Genomic DNA, 27,179 nt, shown 5'->3' with positions numbered 1-27,179 from the left:
CAATCTCTGTTGGGAAGGCGGAGGTACCAACTTCACTGATTGGCTAGTTTGAAAATAGCTAAATACATTATTTTCGCAATTTAAATCCTCAAGTTTTGCTGCGAAAAAGTGGAAGGACACTCACTCACCTTCTAGCGAAACGTGTAAGGTAAGTAAGTTCTTGTTTGCTGAAATCTACTTTATTACCTAGCAGATTCATGTGAATCACATAGAAATAATTGAAGAGCAAGAACCATGTTTTGCAGCTAGTTTTAATATAACATTGTTAACTGAGTTTAGCCAACCGAATGCTTTAGTTTAGCTAAGGTGACTTGTTAGATTGAGCAAGTTTGCCGACCCAATCTAACTTTTTACCAACCTATCCACAATAATTGTAAATGGACTCATTTTTATTTAAATATCTGTCTTGAAAAAAAATAACAACGCGTTTTTAGCTAAGATTGTTAGCTAGATAGAAGACAATGAATGGCACAACCAGACTCGCTTTAACTTTATTTATTTAATGTAAACTTTTGTCTAACTTCTGTCTCAGGACATTAGCCATCTATCGTCATGGGATCCAGCGAGAGCAAGGTTGCTGTGGCCTCAACGCCCAAACATGACCCCAGCCATCGGATCAAACACGACCGTCTCTCTCAACTTGTCGACCCACGGTCTCCATCTGTAGCCATTGACCGCACACCCATTCAGGTACCGTTAACTGACAAGGGCCAGCATTTGAAAATTGTTTATTTACTCACTCACTTAACTCATGCATTTGAATTCAATTAGAATACTCCTATCATGTGTAATTGTTCTGTTTACTGTGTCTGTAAATTCCTGTCTGTTCTGGCTGTATATTTTGTCTATAAAATGCCAGCCCCATTTCACCACCAAGTCTAATTCTGGGTAAATGTACTTTACGAATATAGCCCCACAGTAATACCCATAAAACCAGGGAAATGGTTCCAAACGTTTTACCATCATTAATTTTTTGAAACAATTCAAATGAAGGTCTGTGTTTCATGTAGGCTCACCCTGGGGGGATGTTTTTGATGACCTTGCAATCTCTCTAGGCTCAGGTGAAAAATCAAATGATTTAACCCCCCCCCTACCATAAAAATGCACATGCCTGGATTATCTGTAATAGGGTAGCTGCAGGGTAGCCTAGTGGTTAGAGCATTGGGCTAGTAAATCAAGGTTGCAAGTTCGAATCCCCGAGCTGACATGGTACAAATCTGTCATTCTGCCCCTCATGGTTCCTTGGCCGTCTTTGAAAATAAGAGTTTGGTCTTAACTGACTTGCCTAGTTTTAAAAAAAAGAGTGCTGAATCTAGGCAAAGGAAATAATTTCTGGATTAACTATCTAATTTAGTTATGTAATAGCAAATGAACAAATTGGCAACATTTCTTTAAAGGGACAATTCTGTGAAGTGTCTTGTGCAAGTTTTACATTTACAATACCTGTTAGCAAAGGTGTCAGCTTGTAGGGATTTGTAGTTTTGCATGATGTCCACTTTGATCCTAATTAGCATTTTAAAATCTGAGTAAATAGAGCTGACTATTGATGAACTTCCTTATGCGAGAGTTACATTGTTTTCAAACTGTCACTCGGGTAAGCTTACACAAAGCACAGCCCTAATTTTTAAAGCGTTTCTAAAATCCTCCATTGGGCAGGAAAATATAGGTGGAAAAACGATTGGAACCCATTTTTATTTTTACCCCTAGGTTTTATGGGTATTATGACACCACCACTGTGGGGCTCTACATAAAAGTGATTTCTTATTCACTTCCTGAATTGATTGTACATAAAATACACTTTTTTTTTTCTTCCCCCATCTCTGCCAACACTACTAGATTTAACACTAAGATTACTAGAGATGATAGGGCAGAGATACTTTTGGCAATGTAGTGTGAAGATACTTTCTCATTCCAAAATCATGGGCATTAATATAGTGTTGGTGCTGCTTTAACAGCCTCCACTCTTCTGGGAAGGCTTTTCACTAGCTGTTGGAATATTGCTGCGGTACTTTCTTCCATTCAGCCACGAGCTAGTGAGGTCTGGCACTGATTTTAGGTGATTTAAGCCTGACTCACAGTTGGCATTCCAATTAATCCCAAAGGGTTTCAATGGGGTTGAGCTCAAGACTGAAGGCCAGTCAAGTTCTTCCACACCAGTCTCAACAAACCACTTCTCTATGGCCCTTGTTTTATGCATGTGGGCATTTGTATTTGTTAGGGATCCCCGTTAGCTGCTGCCAAGGCAGCATCTACTTTTCCTAGATTTCAAACACATTAAGGCACTTACATTACACATGAAACAGTACATCATATAACATTATTACACCACAACATATCCACAATACAAATGGTGTAATGCCACTATACAACAATATTGCAATGTACGTGTGTAGAGTGCGTGCTTGTATATGTGTCTGTACCTTTTGTGTGCGTCTCTTCACAGTACCCGCTGTTCCATAAAGTATATTTTTGCCTGTTTAAAAAAAAGTGATTCTACTGTTTGCATCGGTTACCTGCTGTGAATAGTTCCATTTTGTCATGGAGCTATGTAGTACTGTGCGCCTACCCGTAGTCTGTTCTGGACTTGGGGTTTGTGAGGAGATGTTTTATGGGGTGGGGTATACATGGGTATCTGAGCTAGTACTTTAAACAGACCGCTCGGTGCATTCAGCTTGTCAACACTTCTTACAAAAACAGGTGGTGATAAAGTCAATCTGTCCTCCACTTTGTACAATGAAAGATTGACATGTATTTTATCAATGTTAGCTAGCTTCCCGTGTACTTTTAAGGGATGGCCATGCTGCCCTGTTCTGAGCCAATTGTGATTTTCCAAGGTCCCTCTGTGGCACCTGACCACACGACTGAACAGTAGTCCAGGTGCGAATACTTGGGCCTGTAGGACCTGCCTTGGTGATAGTGTTAAGAAGTCAGAGCTTTATTATGGTGTTTCTCCCCGTCTTAGCTACTGTTGTATCAATATGTTTTGACTGACAGTTTACAACCAGAGTTACTCCAAGCAATTTAGTCACTTCAACTTGCTCAATTTCCACATTATTCAGTACAAGATTTAGTTGAGGTTTAGTGAAATTTGTCCCAAATGTAATGCTGTTAGTTTTTGAAATATTTAGAACTTATTCCACCCTTGCCAACCATTCTGAAACTAAGTGTTAGTCATTTCAGTAGCTGAAGTGTATAGTGTTGAGTCCTCTGCATACATGGGCACATTGTCTGAAGCCAGTGGCATGTCATTAGTGAAGGGGGACAACGACAAAGGGGCCTAGACAGCTGCCCTGGGGAATTCCTGATTATGTTGGGGAGGCTTCAATTAAACAACACACTCAGAGTTACTTGTCTAACAGAACACTATCTACAATATATAGCAGGGGGTGTAAAGCATAACACATCCTTGTTACCAATCTGGGTTGGTAACAAGCTGATTGGTCAGCTATTTGAGCCAGTAAAGGGGGTTACAATTCTTTGGTAGGGGAACTACTTTTTCTTCCCTCCAGGCCTGAGGGCAATCACTTTCTAGTAGGATTTAAATTGAGGAATTAGAACAAATGAGTGGCTATATCATCAGCTATTAACCTCAGTAATTTTCCATTGAAGTTGTCAGACCTTGGTGTCTTGCCATTGTTGATACAAAATTTTCACTTCCCCACTCACTTTAGTACAGAGCTTGTCTTTCGTAATTTAGTCAGATATACTTGATGTGTAGTGAGTGTTTGTTGCTGGCATGACATGCTTAACTTTGCTAATCTTGCCAATGAAAAAAATTATTAATGGAGTTGGCAATTTCAGTGGGTTTTGATGAATAAGCCACCTGATTCAATGCGTGCCTTTTTGCCCAAAATTTCATGTTGGTGCTCCAACACTTTATACTATCATTTATTTTTGTTTCATAGTATATTATTTTTTTTAGTCACATGATTTCTCAAGTTGTAGTACATTTGCCAATCGGTTGTACAGCAGAGATTTATTTTCCATTTCTTTTGCCTCGTCCCTCAACCATCCAATTTAAAAAAAAACACCTCTGTTGATATCACATGCGTTTTGCACATGTTATCCAGATACTGACTTTTAGCACTTGGGCTACAGCAGCTTCCCACAAGTATGGGCTTTAGGTGAGGCAGAGGAACCGGAGGCTATATTACTTCAACAGTATTTAACCGAAGATCCTCTAAGTTTTACAGGAATGTGTTTCTGAATATAGGCCGCAACGTCGCCCCCATTGGCATTTGTCTTTTTGGGTAGATGTCATAACCATGTATTGCTACTGCTGTATTATCCAAGTGAGTTTTTCAGAAATAGTCAGAATATTGATGTCCTCTTCCTCTGTTGGCAAGTTATTGACTTCATGAACCTTGTTTCTTGTGCTTAATATGTTAATTTGTTATTATTAGCACTTATGGGATGCTTGGTGGTTTTTAATAATTTACTGGGAAGCTTATCAGAAGTAGACTTGCTCATGTTATTTATATTGGAGCTGCACACAGTGGACTTCTATGGGATTCCACCTCAGTGCTAACAGTATAACTGTGGTTCATAGGCACATGATTACTGCGATCCAGAGGTATTCAGGGCAATTACGGGGAAATGTTAAGTTACTTACACTGTCTGCCAACACCCCTGGGGTAATCAGACCTGCCAACATGTACGCATGTTGCGTACCAACTACGCGATTCTCTGTCCATGTAAGAGATCGGACTTTAAAGTACGCAGAAATGAGTAGGGTTTCTTTTTCTATATATTGTAATCCAAGTTCACTGAGCAAATCTAACATCCCGTTTTATTGAGCTTCAGCACAAACATGTATGGAGTTTGTCAACAGACATGGAGATTAATACATCATTATTCGATGTAGCTACCCCGTGTCTGCCCCTCCAGTTTGTGATGCTGAGTTTGCCGTCTGTCAGCTGTACATAAACGTACAGACAAATCCCTTCGACTCTGTGTTGTGGAAAGGTAAACCCTAAACCCTAATTGTTTCAATCTAATGTTAGAGGGCTATAAAGTGCCAGCAGTTCACTCATTTGCTAGTGAAAGAAATTAAATGCCAATATGAAAAATAATTGGTCGCATTTGTGTGGTCTTTCTACGTCGCATTACGAGGATCATCCAAACTGAGACTGTAATTATTACAAAAGTACAAAAAAAAACATTACAAAAGTATAATCAATATCTTGGCATTTTAAACGGAGTCGGAGTTTAGAAGTCTGCGCGATGAAGAATGAATTGCGTGTTCAGTATTGGCTATATAGGCATTTCTTCTAAAATGCCTTTGCTAGATTTGAGATCGACGTGGGTCGACGTGATCTTTTTATGTTTTCAAAATGATTTTGCTTTTAGTGTTGCTTAGGAACTGTCTAAAAAGCCAATACTTGTCAGGTGACAAGCGTTCCTCTACTGTAGACTAAACTTGGGGGGGCCAAGGCAAGTTGGATCTGAAGACCTATGCAGATGTCAGATGTCAGTAATAATAATAATATAATAAAAATACGCTTTTATCCAAAGCGACTTACAGTCATGTGTGCATACATTCTACGTATGGGTGGTCAGTAGACTACATGTTGCAGAAATTTCCATTTGAAGATGTGCTCCTCCAGCATGCAGTGGTTGCTGACATTGCCAACAGACTGCCTCTGCATATATTTTATCTTACAGTGCTGAAATAATATATATTTTTTATTTAAATAAACTTTTCTGGATTTCCGAGTTAGCCTTCCTTATGTCGTTTCACCACATATGGATTACGATAGCTTCAGCTCCCGGCATCGGTCGGAATGCAGACTTGTAATGTCTTGTGCTAACCTGGAGCACCAGTACAAGGTTTTTGCTGCGGGAACCAAGATGTTTCTTACAATCGATCTGCCGGTGACGACAGCTGGTGCAATGGCTATGGAGGTTTTGCTGTTCTTTTGCCTCGAGTGGCTTCTTAAACCCCCTCGGGTACTGAACGGCAGTGGGGCACGTTGGACCCGAGCCAGCTGTAGTATCCATCGTAGATGATGAATGGGCTTGGTCTCAGGCAGACTCACTGTAGGTGGTAGCGCTGATCTGAGACCGAGGTAGAAGCCACTGGAGTGGAAGACTGAACAGAGGTCGACGGCGCAGGGACCTCCGGATCCGATCTCTAATCGAAAGATGGTGCCGGAACCTCTGGCTCCAGGACGTTGAAGCTGTTTCTGGTCTGGGTTTAACAGGAATGGACCTTGTCTAGAATGTCATTGTATGCTGTAGTGTTAAGATTTCCCTTCGTTGGAACTAAGGGGCCTAGTCCGAACCATGAAAACAGCCTCGGACCATTTTTGTCCTTCACCAAACTCTAGTTGGCACTATGCATTGGGGCCGGTAGCGTTCTCCTGGCATCCGCCAAACCCAGATTTGTAAATCGGACTGCCAGATGGTAAAATGTGATTAATCTGGTACTATGTGTGTATGTAATGTCTGTCCCAGTCAAACGTTTGGACAAACCTACTCATTCCAGGATTATTCTTAATTTCTTACCATATTCTGCATTGTAGAATAATATTGAAGACCACTGTGAAAAAACACATGGAATCATGTCGTAACCCAAAAAATATATTTGAGATTCTTCAAAGTAGCCACCCTTTGCCTTGATAGCTTTGTGCATGCAAACATACAACAAGAATGTATTCATCTTTCAGGTGGGTGGAACTGTCTCGTGTGTTCCAGTTGTGGAGAGTGAATGCTCCATTCTAGCCAGCGACCCTCGGTCCCCCTCTGTCGGTGCCACCCGCACCCCAATGAAGGACTCCATGAGCGGTAAGTATCTTAACCAAGTGGCAAAGCTATCCAGTCAAGCACTGGAAGGCTGTGAACATCTGTGCCTCACATACTCCCTTTAAAAAAAGTCTTAGCTTGAAAAACTAGCCTGCAAAAGTACTGTTTGTCCCTTTTGAGAAACCGTAGCTAGTATAAATTCCTCAATAGTCAGAATGAATCTATGAACTCATTTGTAATACATTTTGAAGTTTTTGCAGAGGATCTTTGTCACGCAATTGTAAATATTATGTTTGCAGTATTTATCAAGTAACAAATGTGCATGAAAACAAGTTCTCTTGAATGACACACTTAATTTAATTGAAGAATCCTTACTGTTGACGTATCGCTGACGAAGGGGTGTGGACTTCAGCTCGCCTCAGGAATTTTTGTGTACAAACAGCTGAAAAACCCTTGCCGGAGACCTGAATTTACAACTTTCGAGGCGTAATCTATGTCAAAACTGTTTCAGATTAGAAGCATGTGCACGCCTTTATGTCCAGGGGCGGGTAAACGTTTTTGTCTGAGGAGCATACTGGGACATGGCAATTCAACAAAGAGCTTGATTGAATGAGCTTGCTGGTCAGATGTGTAGTTTTCCCAACCCTAACGTAGCAGACATAGAAGAAACGCCTGAAAGTAGACCAACCAATCCAGTGGCGTTAAGATGGCATGCTGCCTTGTTAATGTCTCTAAAGTGGTAGTCTTTCCATTTCCCTTGAAAACCGGAATGTTGGACTCTGCAGAGGCTACCCCTGCCTGAAACTGTAGATGCAGCATTGCCTTTTTGTCAAAGTTGTCATTTTAAACTTCTTCTCTTTTTTTTTTCTCTCTCCAGTGACAGTTGGCTCCTTCGCCCACCGCCTCAGCATGTTCCTCCACGGTGACTCTGTAGAAAGGGTTGCCCCTGTGCCCTTCAGGTTTCCCAACTTCAATGTGGAGGAAGAGGCAGTGGTAGAGGGAGAGTTAGGCTCCACCGAGCCCCTTCTCTCCCCTCAGCCATCACAGGTCTCAGGTGACATGATCCAGCCCTCTCCCCAGAGCGTGGCTAGTCATATGCTTCTCATCCAGAGTCCCTTCGTTCTCGTGGGGGAAGCCCAGATAGACGTCGAAGCCGATTTGACTCTGGAGGAAGCCGAAGAGGCCAAGGAGTCTTCACTACACAAGCGCCTGAGTATGAGCTTGATCACCTGCCACGATGGTGTCGCCCCATCGCCGACCTTCGCCGAGGTGCACTACGACAGCCCTGCATCTCCTCTCCCTGAAAATGCTGCTGCTGACCTCCACAAGGAGGAACCTGACCATGTGTATGCCCTTCCCTCAGTCACCTCTGACCCCGCACAACCTCTGACTCCCATGGCTGAACCATCCATCCCCACCGTTACAGAGTTAACTGAAGTCACGGTTGCTACAGAGATGCTTAAAGTGGAGGTCCCAACACCAGTGCAGGAGCCAATGATGCCTGTAACAGTGTCGCCTGTTGTACCATCCACAACCACTGGCCCCAGAGTGAGCCAGCAGCAGCCCCAGGCCACTGGGATCCGCTGCCCCACCTTCGACACAAAGAGCCCCAGTCAAGTGGTGTTCAAGCCCCAGTGGCTAGGGAAGGGCTTCGGGGCCACAGGGGTGAGGGCCAGAGGTAGAGGAGGCAAGGGGGGCTCGTCCTCTTCACCACTCTCCGTCCAGGTTGAAAACAAGAATTCAGCCAATGAGAACAAGGGGCAGTCGGTCAAACAGAAGCAGAGAGGTACGTGGGTGTCTTTGTTGATCATTTTTAGCAGAGTTCCCCCCCCCCCCCTTTTATTTTTAACTCTCACCTCTCCCGTGTGGCAGACAAGGCACTCGTGGCTGAAGGCCGATCCCCTCTGCAGATGCTCAAGGAGACCAACTCCCCCCCGGGAGCAAGCAACACAGGTATATATCTAGTGTACACTAGGGCTGTGACAGTCATGGAATTTCAGATGATGGTTATTGGTCATCATTATAATCATTTGAATAGGAGCATTGTGAGAGTCCCCATTCAAGTCAACAATGGTTGGATGCGGCCGTTGTGAGATCGTCACTATCTGGGCAAGCGGTTTTTAAAATGGTCTTTTATTTTAAACCAAACCTTAACCACACTGCTTACCTTAAGGCTATAGGCACCACAGTTTAATAGGGATAATTTTCTTTCTTTACTCATCAGACAAACTTTACCAGCTGAAAGTAAACATAAATACAATATATTATTGTGTGTATATAGTTACACATTAAAAAAAGCCTCTGTAGAAGTCTAAGACGGAGAAATGAATTGGCGCACCAGGAACATGTCATTTTAAGATAATGGCTGATAAAGATATGCTAATGCCGTTAAAATGTGCTTTCCATAAATATGACCATTTGTCACATTAATTAAACTCTTGTTCATATATCACTTCTGTGCAGATTATTTATCAGCTATGCCTGCCACATGTAAGGTCCTCTTGAGTTATTCCTGACGCTTGACTGTGTCATGGGCCCTGTGCCTACTCCTGGCACACATTGAAGCGGCATCAGCTCTCACAACTCCTCTGATTGCTCCAGTGTCACCAAAGTGCCGTCAAGCCACAATTTGTTCAGGAAGCGTAAACACTCCTAAATGCATCAAGATCACATTTTATAATGACTGAAGTCTGGATTTTCAGTCCAGTGTTTAGGTACTTGGGGCAAATCAAATAATGTACACGTTGGTTTATTTGAGACGTGAAATAAAAGCCGCTGTCTGGTTGATCGCTGCTACAGTAGTTATCTTCATCTCAACTAATTTGCATCTCAACGCGCTGCTGTGGGATACCTCCTCTACCTGTACTGCCTCGCTCGGCGGCTCAGAATTATCTTCTTTCATTCACTGCTTTTCTCGCATTGGCTAACTGAGATTGCCTGTTTTTATTCACATACTGTAGTTATCTTCTTCGATTCTCATTTTGTCTCGTTTTACGTTGATTCTTTGCAGGAGATTTTGTTTAGTTCAAATGTCTCAGCACGTTTTCAATCCGGTAGCTGGATTTTAGATGCCAGTAACCAATCGCGTGTCAGGAAATGACTAATCTTTCAGAATTACGTCTACAAAGGATATAGCCATGTATGGAATAGCTAACAATGTGCTCCGGAAAACAACACGCTTTTGAATAAATAAAAAAAATAGTGGTTGAAGTTCTACATGAAACATGCTGTCAAGAACGATGTTTATTTTATGGTAGGTGTAGTTGACGGCGTTGGGATAAAATGATACTTTATTTGTATACTTAGATTTTTGTACATTTTATGGAAGTTGCAAAATATCACAATCAGAAAATGTGAAAGATGGAAGCAAAAATCCTATGGTGCCTGGCCTTAAGAACAAATAGCAAAATGTTGTTTTTTTTTTTTTAACCATTTTGACTTTGCCACTGGCCCAACTAGTGGGAACCCCATTGCGAGAGTACCCACCAATATGTGCTGTGATTTGTTGAATCAACTGACATAACAAAAAAAAAATACATTCAACTAAATGGTGACATCTGTTAACATAATTAGAATGATCATTCTACATTGCCATGGAAATGATTGCATCACAATACCAGGCAGCCATTGTGTATTTACCAATTGGTTCAACAGTCAAATTGCCGGGGTCAAGAGTTTGCAAGCCCATTCTCTGCTAAAAGACCTTGCTTGTTTCAGCAAGGAGCAACAAAGTTTCATCACGTTGTAAAGAGCCCATGTTACTTCGGAAACTGACTCAACTGCCTGGCAGTCCCGTCTTCAGTCAGCTATTCGTTTCAAAATAATACAAATGTTTTTTGAAGAGAAATGTATTTTATTTTCATGACACTTATCCATAACGGTCTGTTATACGGTAATTGTGCCAGCCCTAATGTACACACATTTTTCCCTCAGGGAACTATCTGCATATGTGCTTGCATCTACCTCACTCTTGCCATCTCATTCGTTCATGTCTGCACACTAAAGCCTAAGGAACAGGATTGCTGGGTCAGGGGAAAATGAACAATCACAACTGTTTTTAAACCTCTGGTCTAACTGAAAGGTTCTGTCTCTCTCTTCCTTCCCTGCCCATCAGATGAAGGTGAAGGTGTCCACCCCAGACAGACAGAGGCTGGGTCAGATGGACCGGAGAGTCCTGACTGTGTCCATGGACAAGGAGAACCGATAGATGGATGTTGCCGAGGAACATGCACAAACACTAACTGGCCAGTGTATAGAATCTTGCCATTTTTATAGCTGTCTAATAACGAGCCTTTTTAAAGTGTACAGACTCTTTTTAACTGACTTTTTCAAACTGCTAACAAATTATAATGTGTACATTGTTTTTGGAAGTGCCATCGATATGATTAGTCTTTATTTCAAGTGTCTGTATCATTGTATTTGCTATCCTGTCCTTTTATGTAAATAAATTTGCTGTAAATCTATTTTGGTCTTAACTGAAATACACCTATAAGAGGAGAGGTACATCTTTATTAGTTGAAAGGTATGGCTTTACTTAGCACCTTAAGAAAAGGGCTTGACAAATTTCAGTGAATGATTTACTATATGCACAGTCTGTTCTGATGGTATAGAAAGGCTGTCCAACTTGTCACTTGTGTGTGATGCCATTGGAAAGAAACTCAGCCACTTCACATTGAGATATTGTGCTGTACAGAGTCGCTGTTATGTTTCGCTTGCACAACAGGTGGTAAAACAAACCACGTGTAGCCGTTACCGTCACTTAGATATACACAACCAGGCAAGTTTCCTCCAGTCCTCTGACGAATGTGAAATGTTGTGGTTTTTGTACAGCTGCCTTTTTTTGTTGTCAGTCCACCATAAGATCTATCATCCCATCTGTCCAGCCATTGGGAAGTAGGCCAAGAGGTTAGACCCCAACTCATGGTAAACATATCCTAATAAACACGTACATGCATCAACTTTCAGACACACACTAATGTAGAAAGCTGCATTCAAATGTGACCGTAAAAATATAAGGGGAAAGAAACGGAACTAACAAGGGAATTCTAACCAACACCCAAACATCTGTTCGACACAAATTTTAATGCTTACACATTCATCCTCTGACAAAACATTTTAACTCTCCTTGAATATAAAAGTATGTAACAACCTAGTTATTGTAAACCTACAGTCTATCAGTGGTTATTAAAAAAAAAAAAAAAACATTATCCTGTTCTTTCATCCAAGTCTACGGTTTCCATTTTGGCAACTGCTCTTTTGACATGAATATTTTCCTGCATTTTCTATAATGCTAGAATTCCGTTTTTAACCTTGACAAATCAGTCATTCATGGATGTTTTTCTACAAAAGTCCCCCACCCGCCAAACTCTAAACTTGAGTTAGAAGTCGGAAGAGACGAGACTTTCATAATCTTCTCAAATCGAAATAAGACTTGGCACAATAAAAAATAACCTTTAACCCACGACTTCCAAGTCCCCCCTCTTCAATCTACCAGTGTTTCATGATACCCTTCCTCTACTCTTAGTCTTTCGTTCTCTAGAGGACTGGCTCAGTTCCATATCTTCAGGAAGCTGTCCCAGGATCCTGTGCAGCATGCCATTCCGTCCGAGGATACTCCGATGCAGCTCACCCTGTTGTCATGACCAGCCAGCACTCCTGAGCCATGAAGAGAATTAGATCAGTATAGAATGGATGCAAATATTGTTTGCCTACATTGCATCCACATTTTCTTTCTCCCTTCGTCCCACTCACATTCTCCTTTCTCTTCTCACCATCCCCTCTACTTACCCACACTGTCACCCTCTTTCTGCCTCCAGTCACCCTCTCCCCCTGCGTACTCACCCACTCTCTTTATCTCCCTTTCTCTCCCTCCGTACTCACCCACTCTCTCGGCTTTAAGCATGTCCCAGATGTTGACGTTGAAGTCATCGTATCCGGCCAGGAGAAGTCTGCCAGAGAGGGACGCGGCGAGGGAGGTCACCCCACACATGATGCCCGAGTCCTGGTAGGTGATGAGCTCCTGGTCTGCCCTCAGGTCGTACAGCTTACAGGTGGCATCGTCTGAGCCCGTTATAACCGCATTACCATTGGGGAAGAACTGGACAGAGTGGAGAGGACGTGGTCAAAGCAGTGGTCTCTCTGGTGGTCTGGAGAGCTACAGGGCGGGTGTAGGCTTTTGTTCATCTCATTAAACAAATCAACTGTTTGAGCAAACGGTTGCATCAAATTCATTTAAGTTAAAATTATATTCCTTAAATTTGTTAACGTGAACTGCTGGGTGCAATGCATCTGACTATCAGAATACTAAACTATCAATAAACACATAAATCCTGGGGTTTCTCACCCCGATGGCGTTGATGTCACTCTCGTGGCCGCTGAACGTCTGTCTGCAGGTGGCTTCCCTGATGTCCCACAGTTTGGCCGTGAAGTCACACGCCCCCGAGATGAACATCTTGAAGTCGGGGGACACGGCCAGGGACATGCAGTCACCCAAGTGGCCCGCGAAGATGGTCTTCTCTGTCCCTGTCTCAATGTCCCATAGAATACTATAACGTTTGGACGGAATAGGAGGAGAGGATAGGTATAGAGGTGGGCAAAGAAGAGAGGGTTAAAAAATATAATTTAACCAGGCAAGTCAGTTAAGAACAAATTCTTATTTACAATGACGGCCTAGGAACAGTGGGTTAACTGCCTTGTTCAGATGTTTACCTTGTCAGCTCGAGGATTCAATCATAGCAACCTTTTGGTTACTGGCCCAACGCTCTAACCACTAGGCTACCTGCCGCCCCAATGTTTAGGACAATGTTTAAGTAATAGATAAGACTATGCAGATCAAATGAAGGGTACAGTACAAGCCATAGAATTAGAATGATATGGTAACATTAACAGATTGGACTGATCTCTGGTCAGTCATTGTAACCCCTTATTGCACACAAGACTCATAGAGACTCCCATCTCTATGATCTTACCAGGTGCAGTCGCCAGAGCTGGTGATGATCTCACTGTCGTTAAGGAAACGACAGCAGGACAGGTAACCTGGGCAATAAGAGAGAACACCACCAGATAAACACAAGCATGAGAAATTGCTGTATTGGATAGACTATATAAATACTACCTCGTATGCTCTTAGGTCGAGTTTGATCGAAATGACTCATTGTTAAACGTGTTGCCAGTAATGCTGCCTTAATGAGTGCGGTACCTGTGTGTGCGGCCAGCTCACGCATGACCTTGACGTTGCCGTCCTTGCCCTTGAGGTTGTAGATGGAGCACATGTTGTCGAGACCGCCACACGCCACCATGTTCCCTGAGGGCGCGTAGGCACACGTCATCACCCACGAGGACTTCAGAGGGATGGCGTTCACCTGAGCGGAGAAGCACAGTGATTCCTCACGTGGACCAGTGTGTGTGTGTGTGTGTGTGTGTGTGTGAACGCACATATGTCAATGTGAGCACTTGATATTACGGTATATGGTTGATATTACAGGATATGGTTGATATTACAGGATATTGTCATTACATGCCATATTCAAGCAAAAACAATGTCCCATGACCGAAACTCCCCAGACTGTAAACCCAGACACAGTCTGCCATACCTTGTTGGTGGTCAGGGTGTCCCACACTATCAGCTTTCCATCTTGAGAGGCACTGACACACAACCTGGTAGAGAGAACAAGGCAGGAGTAGAGACAGACAGAAACAGACAGCGGGAGAGAGAGACAGCGTACAGTAAAAGATCCAGCAGCTCAAGGTAAATAGACAGACAGATCGATAATAGATACAGAGACTATTCTGTCTCAATGGCAACATGTCTTCACTATGACTGATCTAAAAAGCCATGACATGGTAACTGACTAATGCTGCTGCACTTTGTCCTATTGCCAGGTGTTTCCCGGCACAAATGATGATGGGGATGATGATGCTGATGCTGGTGATGATAATGATGATATAGTGTACTATGTAGTTATGTCTAGCCACTATGGAGGAGTGTGTGTGAATATGTTGTCTGTTCAGTGTTCACAGTTGCCAAATAAGTTCCCCTTTGAGGGACGATAAAGTTGTATTGTATTGTGTTAAGATCGAGAGAGGCATTGTAACAGAACCTCTAAGCCCAGCACTGGTTAAGTTAGTAAAAGCTGTCTTTTAGACCCACTAAATGTAGGACACCCCAAGTATTGTAAACCCAGGAGAAGCTAATAAGCTTACTAACTTGCTACAACTGAGAAAGAGAAGGGATAAGATGAAATGAGAATATAGGGAGAGGTAAGAAGGAGAGAGAACAACATGAAGGGTAATATGTTGGTTAGTGCACATTCAAGTCATAGTATCAGCAGTAATTCATTGATTCAGGGGTAATGTTGGTTTAAAGTGTTGCCAGACAGTCAGTCAGTGTTTCCTGGCTCCACTAATTCATCCAATTAAAACAAGGGATGGGATTGCCACACCAATCCAATTAACCAATAAACGCAGAGCACCACGTGACGCCTGTTTTAAACTATGGCAGTATTTGTCACAGCAATATGTTTGAATGAACGCATGAGCAGATGAATATATATATATTGCTATAATGGCTAGTGATAGAGCTAACATAAATTATTGAACGATTGAATGAATACTTAAATGAATACTTGAACGACTCGACAAGAAATCCTCAGGAAAAGAGTGCAGGCTAGACGTCTGTGAAGGGTCATCGTCCACTTTGAGCTAGTGGTCCAGTTTGTGTGTATGCATGCCTGTGTGTACGTTTGTGTGGGTATATGTGTGTTTACTTGGTGTCAGTGCCCCAGTGCATGGCATAGATCTTGGCCAGGTGACCCCTCAGCGTCTTCCTGGTCTTCAGCTGGACACGCCCCACCAGCGTCGTCCCAGCAACCGCCTCCTGCAGGGTGGTGTCCTGCACTACCTTTCGGGCCTCCTGTAGAGTGATGGTTGTGTATGGTTAAGTTATGGTTATAATAACTATGGTCCACTTAAATGTGGCTAAAACCACTGTCATAACTATTGTAATTGTCAAGGTGTGCTGCTGCTGCTGCAACCAACTGTAGCTCAGTTGGTAGAGCATGGCGCTTGTAACGCCAGGGTAGTGGGTTCGATCCCCGGGACCACCCATACGTAGAATGTATGCACACATGACTGTAAGTCGCTTTGGATAAAAGCGTCTGCTAAATGGCATATATTACAATATTACATATATTGCAACCTGGTCTCAGAAGAAAACGTATAGCATTTTACAAAATTGCTGTTTACACCTTCTCCTCCTGCCTTTGGACGAACAGAGCGGTCAGGGGTGGGGATGTATGGTCATAGCGGTTGTCATAGATACGACTGTGGTGTTATGAACACCTATATGGAGAAGGACAGTGATTCCTCTCTGGACCGTAAGGAGAATCAGAACAGTTAGGATGTTATATTATTGTATTATAATCTCTTTTAGCCCAAGGGAAAGTTTTCCAAGAGTCCTTAAGAAATGTTTTTTTGAAACATGTAGAAATGAGAAAAACAACAAAAGGTGAAATTAAAGCACAAAAACAAAGTTTCACATTCCTATTACCTAGACATATGATGAGTAACACCCCCCAGCCCCTTCCCCCTACCCACATACCTCATGTCCACATATGAATTTAAATAGAACATAACATATTACTAGAACTTCATAGACCCACTCTAGTCATTCAATACATTTTATGAATTAATCTCTTCAAACAACTATTTGGCAAGTTTTTAAAACTTTTTGTCAATAAGTTCCAGGACTTCACTGCCCTGAGGTAAAATCTCTTTTGCCCAGTTCTAATTAGGGTTTTTGGGGTCTATACGTGGCCTTTGGTGGTCTATAGGATGTTCAGTTTATGGTTGATGATCTTGGTAAAATGTTCAGCAAAATGCAAATAGTTTAATAAAGTACTAGCATATGAGATCCAAGGAACACAGACAGGCGTTCTATTCACACTCTATTCACACTCTATTCACACTAGTGATTGATTATTGCCTAGCGGTTAGAAAGGAGACTCAGCATCCGGAGGGCTGCCAGTTCGAATCCTGGGACTGACGGGAAGAAAATGGGCGGGAAGTGAGCTGGCAAATAGAGGTTTGCTGGTATCAAATCCTAAATGCCATTGCCTGCCGTGGTGCTCTTGGGCAAGGAGCATAGCCCCCCCACAACAACAGCTCCCCGTGCACCCAGTGTGGCAGCGCCCGCAACTCTCCAAAACCTGTATATGTACTGTATATGTGTGTCTTTGGGAGGGGTTGACTTAAAAACGGAAGTCAAAATTTGGTTGGATGCTGTGTGCAATCGACCAATAATGTGGTCTTAATTATTGGTTGATAACTGACAGTGATCTGATCTTTGAGGTTGTCCGCCTCCTTTCGCAGCTCCTCCATTTCGCCCATGGCAACGGTTAATAGGCGTTGTCACCGATGGAGACAGGAAGTGAAATCAGGTGAGCAGACGTAATCCTGGGGAAGAGAGGGAAAAAAAATGGAAAATGGTATTTGATCAGTTAATTATCCATTCTTCTCACTGTAATGTAAATGTCTTGTACCTGTACACAGCAACACATGATATATATATATATATATATATGTTACCAGCTTTTTAGATCAAGGTCTACCCTTTCTTTGTTGTTTAGCTACTGTTTTGCAATTCAAACCTCCCTCAACTGCTTTGCAAACCCTCACAAACACAGACACACACACACACACACAGACACACACACACACACACACTAATACCCATACACACACTAATACCCATACACTCATAGTCAAACAAGCTCACTTGCACAGATATGCATATGCACACGCACGCACGCACGCACGCACACACACACACACACACACACACACAAACTAGTTAATATGACACATACGGCATATACATGAACACACTTTCCCACCCTGATTGTAAACTCAAACCTGTATGGTGTGTCCTCTTAATGCTCACACTTTTCTTGTTTGACATCTCTCCTCATCCTCATGCTTATACTAGCTACGCAAACACCGTATTTACTCTGCCCTTTTCTATCTCAATACACTTTAGTGCCATAGACTTTGAAAGCTTTCCAATCTTACGTCAGCCCAGAAAGCACTTGTGTTTCTGTGATTCCAGTGATATCACTTCACAGCGCTCTAATGATGCAGTTAATCATGTCGACTGAGTCAATGAGGACTGAGTCGTTTTTTCACAGACCAAAATATTCTACGTTTAGGCCCACTATACAGTAAAGACAAAGTCGGAATCAACTTTCTCAAGTATCTCTGTCACATTATTCAATAAGGAACTTTTAAACTGGCAATGGTGTCAGACTATTCTCTATGAAATCAGAAGATAACCCTTACTTTAAAACACTCTAAACATGATAATCGCATAACATAACATTTCACCTAACATCCACACATCTAATAACACGTTTTCGTAATATTTGTGACAGATTGAATTATTCGGATCGTACTCGATCTTACCTTGAAAACTACCAGGAGAAGAATAGCCTCATATCCCTGGCTTTGATGTCTTTCTGTTTCTTTGCTTCAATCTCTCTCTCTCTATTTGTCTAAAGTGTCTCTGTCAAATCTCATTACCAAATTAATTTGCCTCTCATTTGTTTGAGGAGAAAGGTAGAGGGAGAGAGAGAGGAGAGGCAGTGACTCAGAGAGAGAGAGAGAGAGAAAGATGTTCCCTTTCTGTTGTTCCTTGCTGTTCCTATCTGTCGAGGACTGTAGGGTACATGCATGTATGAAAACACTGTAAATCGTACGTCTAAATATAGAAATGCCTAAAACAATTAACCCTGAGGCGATTGCATCCATCTGAGGTTAGCTGCGCTCATAGGTGTCCTGCGCCCTCACCTAAAGGGAGTAGTATCCACAATGGTCACCTTATCTAACCTTCATCTGATTTAGGCCATAGATTTGGTTCCCTGAGAAAATTACATTTATAAATAGTACTAACCCAATAAAACGGGACCGTTTTTGAAAAAGTGTTTCAACTGTGCTATTGCCCTTTTGCCGTCCTGTCCCTGAGACCCTGGCCTGCCATTGTTGCATGTGATTAAATGCCTGCTAGAGGTTGTCGCCGGAGTGGAGTGCATTAACACAAAGAGAGAGGGGGGTGGGAGAAAGAGAGAGAGAGAATGGGGGCGGGGCTGTGTGTAGAGGCGACGCAGGAGAGAGTGAGTTTAAATCCTAGTGGCTGAGATTTTAAAGGAAGCCTTTTGAATCAAATCTGCTCTCATCCGATTACTGACTGCTCTTTGCATCTGGATAAGAGGTGGAGAGAGAGAGGGGCGTGAGAGAGGGAGGGGCAAACTGGTGGTGGTGGATAAGAGGGAGGGAGAAGGGAGAGAATGGGGTGGTTAAAATCTAGGATAGGGTGAGAGAGGTGATTTCTGTATGAAATGGGGAATGAACTAGAGCTAGTGACTGTAGGGATGTGTAAGTCGATCTTGTTTTCTCGCTGTAAATGTTTCACCTTTTCACTATTGACACGCCATTAGTATTGTGTCACATACTATTAGGCAGATTGAAAAACGGTGACCGGTGGCCATCCCTTAGTGAGAGTTTAGCACTAAAACAGGCTTTTCTGAGAATGGGACTGAAGAACTGTTTCCAATTTGTAGCAAAACACTTCCGTTTTGATTTGAACGACAACGCCTTGAACTGTATTTCCGTGCTATGAAAGGGTGTAACACAAAGTACCACGTTTCAGCACCTATGCCAGCTAGACACCCACAACACTAGTGATACCGCCGGCAGAGAATCAAATGTATTCCAAAATGGATGTATCAGAGAAAACACTGTAAAATGCTCTTTAAAAAAACACACAAAAAAAAAAAAACACTTAAACAAATGATGTGATCATTCAAATGGACTGCGTTAGCCCAATTCGGATTTTGTTTTCCCACTAATTGATATTTTGCCCAATCACATCAGCCCTGAAAAAGATTTGAGGTGAAAAGGTCTGATGTGATTGGTCAAGACCAATTAGTGGAAAAAATATGAGAATTAAGCTGCATGTGTAAACGGTCTGTCAATGGGGAAAAATCCACTTAGAAGATACAATGAATGTTTTCCTTTAAGATGATCTGTAAGCAGAGGAGGGCATTAGTCGTGCAATAGTAATATTACATGCCTTATAATATATACATCATATGCAAATCCTTGTTATGATAAAAATGTAAAACATTCCATAAATATATCCAATCCAAGTGAATGTTCTTTTTCCATGTAATCTCAAAGGAATTGACCATGCTTCCATACCTCTTCAATTCAATTCCCTTCCCATGTTGTAGAGAGAAAATTCCTCGATTTTACAGTATTGATTAACTGTTTGTTCTTTGTGGCCATTAAACGGCACCCTCGTCATAGTGCTATCAAATGAAATGGATACTTATCCCACAGACTCCACTCACTTTGATTATATGAGAAAATCAGGACACACTCAATCCAAAACTAAAAGTACTTCTACACTCCCCCAAAGTAATCTGGCGGCAGCAGGCAGCTGGTAGCCTAGCGGGTAGCCCTTTCCTACAGTCAATGACCAAAAGCGTCCTCTTTGGCCTCATGGGTGGAATGTTATTCATATGTTTCATCATTAATAAAGATTATGTTGTAAAAAAAAAAACGGATGACAATCCTGTGCTTCTACGTCAAACAAGTGCTGCTACGTTTCAGTCTTCTGTGATGTAATATTGGGATGCAAACTCTAAATGTAATACATTTCAACTCTATATCTGACATGGTGCAGGTGTCTTATTTTTTTTTTAAAACCGTGTGTGTGTGAGATGTATGCTTTTGTTTCAAAGTAGATTTGTTTAAGACTACCTAGAATCACTCTGGGTGACCCTGATTTAGCCCACTGCAGTAAAAGGTTAAGAGCATTGGTCCAGTAACCAAAAGGTCACAGGTTTTAATCCCCGAGCCAAATAGGTTAAAAGAAATATGCCGATGTGCCCTTGAGCAAGGCACTTAACCCAAATTGCTCCTGTAAGTCGCTCTGGATGAGAGTGTCTGCTAAATGACTAAAATGTACAAACCTGTTTCAACCAAGAGCTCCATACAGCACTACTGTGACCAGGGTGTTTCACTTACACATCTATTCACATATCCAATCAAAGACTACAAACAAACAGAAACAACAATTGAGGTGTAAAAGAAATATGTCTGCCCACTCACCAAATCAGGAAGTTCACCAGTGGGTTTCTTAACCTGTTCTCACTTTTCAGGGTCCCTCCGTTTGGTTGTCATATGTTTACCCCTCTTCTGTTACTAGACTTTCAGTTTTTTTAATTCAGTTTTCCTGTCACACACAGAATGGATATTCCACCCTCTTGCTCTCTCTGTCTCTCTCTCTATATCTCTCTCTCGCACACTCTCTCTCCTGTGAGGAACAGATGAGGATTGGAGCGGATGAAGAGAGATCAGGGATGAAGGGATAAATCCAGCGATGGACAGAGAGAGAGAGAGAGAGAGAGGCTGAGGGGGGTGAGAGAGGGAGACAGAGAGAGAGGGTGAGGGGGTGAGAGAGGGAGAAAGAGAGAGAGTGTGAGGGGGTGAGAGAGGGAGACAGAGAGAGAGGGTGAGGGGGTGAGAGAGGGAGAAAGAGAGAAAGAGAGAGACAAAGAGAGAGAGAAAAAGAAAGAGGGATGGGAGAGAGAGTGAGAGGGAAAGAGAAACAGAGAGAGAGAGAGAGGGTGAGGGGGTGAGAGAGGGAGACAGAGAGAGAGGGTGAGGGGGTGAGAGAGGGAGAAAGAGAGAAAGAGAGAGACAAAGAGAGAGAGAAAAAGAAAGAGGGAGGGAGAGAGAGTGAGAGGGAAAGAGAAACAGAGAGAGAGCGAGAAGGAGAAACAGAGAGAGTGGGAGACATAGCGAGAGAGAAAAGGAGTGAGAGAGAGAGAGAGGCGAGCAAAAAACACACAAACAACATGGGCAAACGTGTCATGGGGTCAAAAGACAGGAACCGGTCCTGCATTAATAAAAAAATGAAGTAAAAAATGCACTCCTGGGCATGGCTTTTTATGGTGTGGTGTGAAAGCCTGTGACTGGCAGGGGGCTTCAGTGTTTTGTAAACTTGACAAAAGTATAATATAAGAAAAGCCAGCAGCACAGACAGAGACAGGGAGATGGGGACCAGACGAGGGGACAGTGGTGACGTTGTTAACTCACGCGCACACATCTCAGGCCACCAGGGGAGAGAGGTTCCTCTAGTACACCTGCATGAATGAACCTCTAAGGCCAGCACCTCAACCTGCCTAACAATGACCTGATGAAGATACCCATGTGGCTTTGTAGCAAATGTGTAAGAATAGAATGGATTCTATTGTCCTCTGAGAAGGACATTCTCTTTCTCAGGCTCGTACCGTGGTTCATAGGTGTGGTCCATAATACTGTATTTACGGGCACTTTTATATGTCTCACTACTGTGCAATATGCATCAAAAAGGCAATGTGCAAAAAGTGAGACAGAGAGAGAGAGAGAGAGAGAGAGAGAGAGAGAGAGAGAGAGAGAGAGAGAGAGAGAGAGAGAGAGAGAGAGAGAGAGAGAGAGAGAGAGAGAGAGAGAGAGAGAGAGAGAGAGAGAGAGAGAGAGAGAGAGAGAGAAAACAAACACAGCGAGTAAGCGAGACGGGCAGAGTGAAAAAGAGAGAGACGTTTCACTACATTGCCCTTTGACTTTCTGAACGTCACACTGCTGACTCAGTAGCGTACGATTGTTAGCGTTTGGTTAGCAAAAAGGTTATTCCGTTCAACAAAACAATACTGTATCTCTGGTGAAATAATCATAGGTTAGTGGATAGTTAGTTGAACACTTTTTTGATAGTTAGTATTAACCCAGTACTTCCACCCTCGCTTGCATGGTCAAATAGCAACAGGACTTGATTGAGCGAACAGACGCTCCCCTTTTTCTGACAGCGCTGACACTCGAGAGGGACAGAGAGGGAGATAGAAAGAGAGGGAGATAGAAAGAGAGGGAGATAGAAAGAGAGGGAGATAGAAAGAGAGTGGGGGAGCAAGAGGTATGGCGGGGAATGTGAGCGAACCAGCGTTGGGCAGAGAATTATAATCTGTTAAGCTTTGTGTGGGTCGTCTCTATTGGTCTCGCACATTCAGCTAAGTTACACGCGTCAGCAGTGAGCCTGCAGAGCAGAGCAGCTTTTGGCTGCAGCTGGGATGTGACAGCCAGGAAAGAGCACTGAGCCTTCTGTTGCTCTGTGATGCTATACAGCATAATAATAATACGACAGCCATTAGCAGCCCCCACTGTCTCTCTGTCCCAGTCTTAAACAAAGGGAAGGGGAGGATGGGGTTAAATGTCAAATCGCACAGCCAGAGGAATCCGCCATCGACAAACAGCCTGGGAAGAAACTGAAGTGAAAGCCAACCTAATACTAAACAACCCTGTCTCGGTCAATTGTTGTGATACTTTTATCAGCCTGTCTTTGTCACCTTTGACCTATGTGCTGCTATATTGTGACGGCACTAACCTACAAGCGTGCAACTACATGAACTAGTTAATATGACAGGATCACTCGACTTGACACTATACAAGTATCAACAAGGGTATATTTAAACCGGCCTTACAGTAGCTAATGTTTGCTTAAATCTTAGTAGGACATACTGAAAAGGATATATGGATATTGACATGTATATACACTGTGTACAAAATATTAAGAACACCTTCCTTATATTGAGTTGCACGGAGGAAGGAAAAGCCTCAATTGGTCGGGGCATGGACGCTATAAGGTGTCAGGCGTTCCACAGCGATGCTGGCCCATGTCGACTCCAATGCTTCCCACAGTTTTGTCAAGTTGGCTGGATGTCCTCCCGGTGGACTATTTTGATACACGCCGGAAAGTGTTGAGCGTGAAAAACCCAGCACCGTTGCAGTTCTTCACACAAACCGGTGCGCCTGGCACTTACTACCTTGCCCTGTTCAAAGGCATTTAAATATGTTGTCTTGCCCATTCACCCTCTGAATGGCACACAGACGCAATCCACGTCTCAATTGTCTGAAGGCGTAAAAATCCTTCTTTATCCTGTCTCCTCCCCTTCATCGGCACTGATTGAAGTGCATTTAAACGATCGACATCAATAAGGGATCATAGCTTTCACCTGGTCAGCCTGTGTCATGGAAAGAGGTTTTCTTAATGTTTTGTACACTTAAGTGCATATACTGTATATAATATGGATGTGTATATCCTTAGTCAATTAGAGGAAACACCATATAGACACATCATTTGACGCTAGATAGTGGGTTGCTTGAGATGCATGACATGGATGTACGCCTGCTCAAACACAGATGAACTGGGCCTTTAAGGGAAACAGCAGCTGGAGAGGGTGGCCTAAGGGATGGAAGAGGTTAAAACCAGGAGTCCATTAACAGGCCAGTCGACCCAATTCTGCAGCACCCGCGGATTATGACACGGGGTGGCGGGGGGGGCGAGAGAGTTAATATGGGTGGTAAACAGTGCTTGACTGACCGTGACTCAGTAATGCGAGGAGGGGGAGAAGGGTGGGAGATATACATTGGGGAGTGTTTTAATGGGAGAGAAGATGTGAGTGTGTCCGACTGGATGTGAATTATTAAATGATTTCTAGTTGGATTATGATTCCATATTCTAAATGGGAGAGGTTTCCTAAGCTTCATAAACAAATGCACTCATTTATGAGGGATTAACGGTAATCTCTCTTTCTATCCTTCCCCCCCTTCTGCATATCTCTCTGTCTCTTTCTGCCTCTCCCTCCCCCCGTAAGCATCAGTATTTAATGCATTGCAGGGCTTGGTCTATCTCCCCCTCCCTCTCTGTCTTTTCCTTTCTGTGTCAGTGTTTCTGAACTGCAGGGTCTCGTCCCTGAGCAGGTGTGATACCTCTTTCTCCTTATCCGTCTACCTCTCTCCTCCACCTCTCCTCCATCTCTGGCACTCGAACATTAACCCTCTCTTGGTTTCATGGTCTTAATCTCCACACAGTTAAAGGGCAGCCTGGCACTGAGGTAATCAGTTAATGGACTCTACGAATCCACACCTATCCCCATTATCTCAACCCCCCCCCCCCCCCCACTTCTCCCTCAGTCTCTCTCTCTAGTCACATGCACTTGTTGTTTTATAACCCTTTACACTCTTGGACATTGGCCTATATGGATAGGGCTAAATTGAAATGTTTCTTCCAGAATAAGTATGAAAACCATATACATAACCATGGTAGCAATTGAAAGGGAACATTGTGTAGATAATGGGGAAATGATTGGACCAAAGGTGAATATGCAACATTTCAACTGACACAAGACTGAATCGAAACACGACACTGAGTTTGTGCATTTGACATTTACTGTACTTTTCGCCGCTTTTGTTGACAACGAAATCAGAAAATGATCTAGATACATTCAGTATTATGAAAATATATTCCTGGGAAATGCTGTGCCGTTGGGGAACTAGAGCAAGCACGCTTGTGGTTGTTTAGTTGAGCAAGCACGCTTGTGGTTGTTTAGTTTGGAACGCAACCCTGCATCACCTGCCGTCACGCAATTACTGGTGTTGTTTTTAGGCAATCCAAAAACGGTCCATTATAAATGGCTATCTGGGTCAGGTGAGCGTCATTTGAAAGCTTGTTCTGTTGCCAAACAGTTTTGTACGATCTTCCAGTGTTAGGCTTTCACAAGGTAATTCAGAGAAACAGATCGTCATTATGGTGCGCATAGAAAGGAATCATGAGGAGGAGCGCGTGCCGCGGCACATTTTCTTAACAATAAACAAACCGTAAACTCATTGTGTTCAGAACAACCCAGGGTATGACGCCATGTCATCTTCTATCTGTACATCAAACATAGTGATCATAAACGTTGACACTGTATATGACATGAGTTTGATGATTTGGAAATGTGAAGTGCACGTTTGGTCCCTATGGGTGGTTTGTCTTGCTTGTATGACATCAAAGCTGTATTTCTTATAACCCTCACCGTCTCATCTTTCAGAATAGATCGAGTCATCGTAATTGACCGCGTTTCCCTCACTCAGTCAACAAAACATTTGCGAAGGTGGCCCAATTACCAGGTGGGATGGGGCCAACGTCTTGTCGTGCGCGGTGCTCAAATCCAAAACGGTGGTCAGTCAAAACCCATAGCCAGAGCTCTGACGTCGTGGATAGCGTTTCACCGTACAGCCACTGCGTTCTAAATCTGCCATGTTCAACCCCTAAACGGGTATACGTGTAAAGGGTTAAACAGTTGATCATGCAGGAGGTTTGGAGTTGATCTTTTAACCTTGGACAGGGTTGTGTACGAGAGATTTTGTGGATGTCGACGTTTAATAGGTCATGGTTTTAACGTGCAATGTATGGCATTGACCCAATAAAGGGGATTTCTCAATTCTCTCTCTCCCACTTATACCTCTTTCCCAACAGAGGGGAGATGCCACTTCGGAAGCACCTCAGCTATGGCCTTTTCATTCCCACTCTCTCCGCCATTTTGAATACCTTTTATTCAATTTCTTTTTACTTCTCTCCAGCAGGTATGTAACAATTATTACACAGCAAACACTAAGGCCTACACTGTAACACAAATGGACTGATTGTCAATGGAGGGGATGGAAAGACGCACAAAAAATACCTTCACAAATGGTCTCACAGAGAGAGAGGAAAAGAGGTAGCGAGAGAGCGAAAGAGGTAGCGAGAGAGCGTGGGTAGGGATTGAAAAGCCTGGTGTAAAAATAGATAAGAGTTCATGGTCTTTTGGGAGAGGGGACTGGTGGCTGGACCGGGACGGTCCACCAAGTAGGACGGGGAGGTTAACAGGACTACCCCGTTGTTCAGCGTGGGTGGTTCAGTCTTTAAATCCATCACAGCTCGTCCTTTCCCCCTGTCACCCTGCCCCTCCCTCTACTCCTCGACGACTGGCTTCCGCTTCTACCACTCCGAGCAGGGGCAGCGGTTCCCTCTCTTCCCTCCTCTTTTACTTCTCCTCCTTTCGTTAAACTCTGTCCATCCACAGCCCACAGGGCCTCGGCCTCCTCCCTCTCCTGCATGAGGCACAGAAGGTACAGTAATGTGAGATAAAGTGAGGTTGAATGGACCTTATTCACACCACGGCCGTGATCAGACAAAATCCAGGCTAGCTGGGTAAGAAGCAGAAGTGCTAGTTTCAAATCTAGGGAAAATTGGACCAGAACTTTCCTCAAGTTCAACCTTAACATTATAGATTATTAATAAACTGACCGACGGTCAAATCGAAGTGCCTATGTTATTTGACTGCCAACCCTAACTGCCGTAGACTTATTGTTCAAAAGCGATATCTAAACAAAAAGTGAATTAGCATAGGGAAAATAGCTTTGAGATGTCAGCGCTAGATGGGGAAAAATGAAAAAGCAACAATCATTACATTTGCATGTACGTTCTTGTTTTCTTGTCTGCAGCTGATCTTGTTGCTATGTACAGTATGTTGCTATAAACA

General features: G+C 43.0%; 2 protein-coding genes across 4 annotated transcripts; one reads left to right on the top strand and one right to left on the bottom strand.

The window, feature by feature from the left end:
• Positions 1–11,207, top strand: LOC123997559 (cell division cycle-associated protein 3-like). The gene is given in 7 exon segments (XM_046301929.1): positions 1–148; positions 533–690; positions 6,669–6,786; positions 7,622–8,530; positions 8,617–8,675; positions 8,677–8,697; positions 10,859–11,207. Coding segments are annotated over 6 exon segments (1,338 nt in total). The 5' UTR covers positions 1–148; positions 533–552; the 3' UTR covers positions 10,952–11,207.
• Positions 10,074–21,228, bottom strand: LOC123997560 (guanine nucleotide-binding protein G(I)/G(S)/G(T) subunit beta-3-like). Of its 3 annotated transcripts, none has more exons than XM_046301930.1 (10): positions 20,911–21,228; positions 17,074–17,196; positions 15,510–15,655; positions 14,951–14,959; positions 14,337–14,400; positions 13,943–14,105; positions 13,713–13,779; positions 13,088–13,289; positions 12,625–12,841; positions 10,074–12,399 (listed from the first exon to the last, which is right to left on the bottom strand). In XM_046301930.1, exons 2-10 carry the CDS (start codon positions 17,128–17,130, stop codon positions 12,293–12,295), a joined length of 1,032 nt encoding a protein of 343 aa, XP_046157886.1. In that variant the 5' UTR covers positions 17,131–17,196; positions 20,911–21,228; the 3' UTR covers positions 10,074–12,292. The 3 variants fall into 3 exon arrangements, with proteins under 3 accessions (XP_046157886.1, XP_046157887.1, XP_046157888.1); XM_046301931.1 differs by lacking the exon at positions 20,911–21,228 and adding an exon at positions 18,202–20,490; XM_046301932.1 differs by lacking the exon at positions 14,951–14,959 and having other exon boundaries at positions 20,911–21,198.
• Positions 21,229–27,179: the final 5,951 nt, after the last annotated feature.

Source organism: Oncorhynchus gorbuscha, linkage group LG15, assembly GCF_021184085.1.
Source record: "Oncorhynchus gorbuscha isolate QuinsamMale2020 ecotype Even-year linkage group LG15, OgorEven_v1.0, whole genome shotgun sequence".
In the NCBI taxonomy this organism is placed as follows: domain Eukaryota; kingdom Metazoa; phylum Chordata; class Actinopteri; order Salmoniformes; family Salmonidae; genus Oncorhynchus; species Oncorhynchus gorbuscha.
The sequence above is the reverse complement of the archived record's forward strand: the minus strand, read 5'-3'. Positions and strand labels throughout refer to the sequence as shown.

Excerpts from the sequence above, each read along its gene's own strand:
- LOC123997560 (XM_046301930.1), bottom strand. The coding sequence starts at position 17,130 with ATGGGCGAAATGGAGGAGCTGCGAAAGGAGGCGGACAACCTCAAAGAT. Across the intron at positions 15,656-17,073 it reads ACCTCAAAGATCAGATCACT|GAGGCCCGAAAGGTAGTGCA; the intron begins GTCAGTTATCAA and ends ATCACTCTACAG. Across the intron at positions 12,400-12,624 it reads GCTTAAAGCCGAGAGAGTGG|GAGTGCTGGCTGGTCATGAC; the intron begins GTGAGTACGGAG and ends TTCATGGCTCAG.